The sequence below is a fragment of the Trachymyrmex septentrionalis genome, unplaced genomic scaffold, assembly GCF_001594115.1.
Source record: "Trachymyrmex septentrionalis isolate Tsep2-gDNA-1 unplaced genomic scaffold, Tsep1.0 scaffold13, whole genome shotgun sequence".
In the NCBI taxonomy this organism is placed as follows: Eukaryota; Metazoa; Arthropoda; class Insecta; order Hymenoptera; family Formicidae; genus Trachymyrmex; species Trachymyrmex septentrionalis.
The window spans coordinates 15281-19714 of record NW_017304438.1 but is presented as its reverse complement, the minus strand read 5'-3'; the positions used below and the strand labels follow the sequence as shown (position 1 = coordinate 19714).

The window sequence follows — 4434 nt, the reverse complement described above, 5'->3', positions numbered from 1 at the left end:
TCTTCGTTTTTTTGTTGCAATTTCATCGAAAACTCATTACAAGATATTCATTACATAGTATTTGCGTTTTTCTTTGCAACTTCATAAAAAATTCATTACAAAATGTCGTTATTTGATCATTCCATAGCCAATATGCGGTACTGCCACCAGAAGGACACATCGAAGTTCAATTTCTCCTAAGAAGAAAACTACTCAGCATATGATAAAAGGTGCAACATTATGAGACTTTTCAATGATTTTATGAAATTGTTCCTTGAATATTAGAAGAATCGTAGATTCAAAAACGAATGTAAATGAGATATGCATTTTAAAAGTAATCTTTAGTTCTCTATAGTTTCTCTGTACAAAAATTTTCTGTATAAAAATTAAGCTAAAATTTTAATTAAATTCTAATTAAAAAAAAAATAGTTAAAATTTCAAAACGTTTAAATCCAAATAAAAATGATTGAGTTGTTCGCTCATTTTTATATTAACATTTTTATGCTAATTATTAATATGTAAAACACAGCACTTACTATTTATTCATATAATAAAACGCATTTATACGATTTTGATACTTATAATGTTTTGCCTCAAATATACGTTTTACGTAAATATTAAAAAAAAATTTTTGATTGATTACAGCTTCTCTGCTCGCCAGTTTACTGTGCGTCTTGGTGATATCGATCTGGAAAACGATAATGAGCCCTCATCGCCAGCGACTTACGCGGTAAAGCAGATTCACGCTCATCGAAGATTCTCACGCGCTAATTTTCACAACGATATCGCCATCCTCGAACTCACCAGCCTCGTAAGAAAGTCGCCATATGTGATACCCATTTGCTTGCCACGGTTTCATGGAGATTTGTTGGTCGGTACCAGACCAACGGTCGCCGGTTGGGGCAACACTTACTATGGTAATTGAAACATTTCAGACACATCTTCTGATCATGATTATCATACTGTAATTTAAATTCTTGCCACACATCAATTTCATTATCAGAGTCACTAAAATATCAAAAATTGATCAAGTCAAAATTTAAATACGAATAAAAGGTTGTAAAAACGAATCGAAAAATAGGGTATTTCTCAACATTATATAAAATTTTTATTTAAATTTTTATACAAAGAAGCAAGTTGTGTTCTTTTCATTAGAAAAATGTATTTTTAAAAATAAAATTAAGATGCAGAGTTGCAACAAAAATAATAAAATAATTAATGAATAATAATAGCGTCTTATAAATAATCGTTACAGTTCGTGCATGCCTGCATGCAGTAGTCAAGATTTTATCTTCAGTAAATTGTCTAAGATAAAAAAGTAAACAGTTTTTTAAATTTACATTTGTCATTTTTAGATTGTGTGTACGAAGAGAAAAAATTTTATTCTCCGCGAAATATTACATTTAAGACTCCTGAGTTATTGCTGCAGCCATATTGAATTGAGGTGTCATAAACGAAAAATGACACATTCTATATGTTGATGTTTCTTGCATACCGTTTCTAAAAATAGAGAGAATTTGAATAAAACAAAATGAGATAGCTTTAACATATTTGTAAAATTAGTTCAAAGCTATCTTTATGCAAGATCTATAATAGGAGTTGTAGACGGTCGTAGACGCTTAAGTCGTAGGAAATTGACAAATCATAGTCGATTATTCTTCTCATATTTAACTGTGATTGATTAATGTCTACGACTTAACCAGGGATATATCGGATATTCGGAAAATATCTGTATTATCCGGTATTTTTTTACTATCCGGACGGAGCCGAATATCGTTACATATAGTATCCTATAAAATTGTATTGAATTATTGAATAATATTTTATTATTGAAAGTTTGTGTCATTGATACAGAATTCTCTTCTTTTTAGCCGAACTTCTTGCTTTTTGTTTTGCCCTTCTTTTTTTTCACGTTGAGAAGATTAAGAAAATTATTATCGCTATTTTTCCCTTGCTTTTCTTTTTTTTGAATTTTGGGGAATTTGTACCGGATATCTGAGAAAGTGTCCGGCCGAATAACTGCTCTCTACCGAATATGTAGTGTTTTTTCGGATATTCAACAACCGATTTTCACGTTATTTATAATCGTGATGTAGGATTCATTTGAATTTAATAAAGATGGTATGGATCGTTCGGATCAATAAGGGCGGCGGCGGGATGCTCTGCACCCGACCACAACAAGCTTTTGAAATGGCGTTGCTTTTAAAGTTCTATAACTTTTTAAAGAATAGAGGATAAGAGGATTTAATATGTGCTCAAATATGATAATTTGTTTCTTATAAAAGACGTATGTACGTAACATGTTCCATTTTAACTTACAGATAAAATATTATAAAAACAATGCATTTAAAAAAAAATATTTCAAATAAAAATTGTAGGATTTAAAGAGGGATATCAGATGAGCTACTTATGATTTTGGACCTGGTGTCCACTTTGGATTCAATAAATTGTCTTCATTGACCGGAATGTTTCAAAAATAATATAGTTCAAAATAAGAACTTTGAACTATTTTATGTCTGTTGGAGAACGTTTAGCGAAAAATTACCAGGATTTCCACAAAATTTCCTTATTTTTTCCAATGGAATATAAATCTGCAATAAAATATAGGAGTTTCTAGAAAAAATCAATCTGAGCTTTATTGGATCCAAAGTGGCTCCCGAATCTAAAATCTAAGTAACTCATCTGATAGTCCTCTTCAAACCCTACAACTTTTATTTAAAACATTTTTTTCAAAAATGCATTATTTTCGAGTATTTTAGTGCTTAAACGAAAATGGAACACCCTGTGTATATTTTACAGAATTAGTTAGAAATATATTTACTTCATGAAGTCAAATTAAATTTCCAATCTTAAGTTTGACAAACTTGTTTCCGTTCTTATGTTTCCGTATTCTTAATTGTAATAATTATCGTAATCGTGATGCGATATAACAGGTGGAAAAGACAGCTCCGTTCTACAACAGGCGGTCCTACCTGTGTGGAAGAATGAGGATTGCAACATGGCTTACCTTCAACCGATTACTAACAACTTTTTGTGCGCCGGTTATAAGCAAGGTGGCAAGGACGCGTGTCAAGGTGATTCGGGTGGACCGTTGATGTTGCGGATTAAGGATCGATGGACACAAATTGGGATTGTCTCGTTCGGTAATAAGTGTGGCGAACCAGGCTATCCTGGAGTATACACGCGTGTCTCCGAATATATTGACTGGATTAAAGATAATATCAAGTGATAGAGTCATGCGGCAGAATCGAATATTTACACTATCGAGCAAAAGTATTTGCCCACCCCGATTTTGTATTTTTTCATATATCTAAATTCAGTTCTAAATATATTATATTCTCTTTACATGTGTAGAGCCAAATTTTAAGCCATCAAACATTATCATTATTATTATTATTATTATTATCATTATCATTATTATTATTATTATTATTATTATCATTATTATTATTACTACTACTAATCTAACATATGAAAAAATAAAATTATTTATTATAAATTTTTATAATAGAATTATTATAAAAATCTAACATATAGAAGAATAGAAAAGAAGATTGAAATTGAATCCTATCTATTTAATTAAAAAAGACAGAATGGACAAATACTTTTGGATACAAACATGTATATATGTGCTTCTGAAAAATAACGTATGTATAAATATATATGCATAAATATTTGATATATTCTTAAAAAAGATGGAACTGATATAATACTACTGATATAATATATACCGATATATTCCCTGTATATATAAAATTAATTTTCAACATCATATACATTTCCTGTGAGAAACAGGTGAATTAAAATATGTTCAAAATTTCTGTGAAAATAAATACTAATTTCTTTAAAAATCAGGAATTAATATTTGATTTTTTTTTCAATTAATCTATTTTTTTGTAGATTTATTTTAAAAGAGAATTTGAAGAAATTTGATGTTTTATGACTGTATCAAGATGCTCTGATATTTATAGATATTAAAGCATTTTGGATTTATGTTTGTATCTCTTTTCTTTTATAGTTCTGAAAATATTAAAAAGTATAAGCATGCTCAATTAGAGATCATACAATAACTGAAACAGAGATGTCCTGTTAATTGAGTAGGATACCACAAGAATTGTTTGTTATAATCCAAAAATTTGTTATTCAGAACATAGTCCTGCGGACTATCAGATAAGTGTCTCATTATGCTACATATTAACATACATAGTATAATTATACATAGTATAACATACTAATATATCCACTATATAGACATTCTAATACAAAGTTCTAAAGAAAATCCATGCATAATCCTTGAAACAATTATATTATTATATTAATATTAATATTAAAACTTTAAATACAAAGCGCCTTCCCGGTCCGAGTGTTAAGATGTTGAACTACTATCTAATATACATTCAATTAAATTGAATTAATATTTCAGAAATAAATTGAGAGCCGATGAAATTATCGGAT

At 29.2% G+C, this 4434-nt stretch overlaps 1 protein-coding gene across 1 annotated transcript in view; it reads left to right on the top strand.

Annotated features, from left to right (window-relative positions):
- Nucleotides 1–3347, top strand: part of LOC108756827 (proclotting enzyme-like) — a 32289-nt gene extending 28942 nt beyond the window's left edge. The window contains exons 7-8 of the mRNA XM_018500910.1: nucleotides 625–896; nucleotides 2913–3347. Of these exons, the coding sequence (XP_018356412.1) occupies nucleotides 625–896; nucleotides 2913–3208 (568 nt within the window). The 3' untranslated portion in view covers nucleotides 3209–3347. The remainder of the gene's footprint in view (nucleotides 1–624; nucleotides 897–2912) is intronic.
- Nucleotides 3348–4434: the final 1087 nt, after the last annotated feature.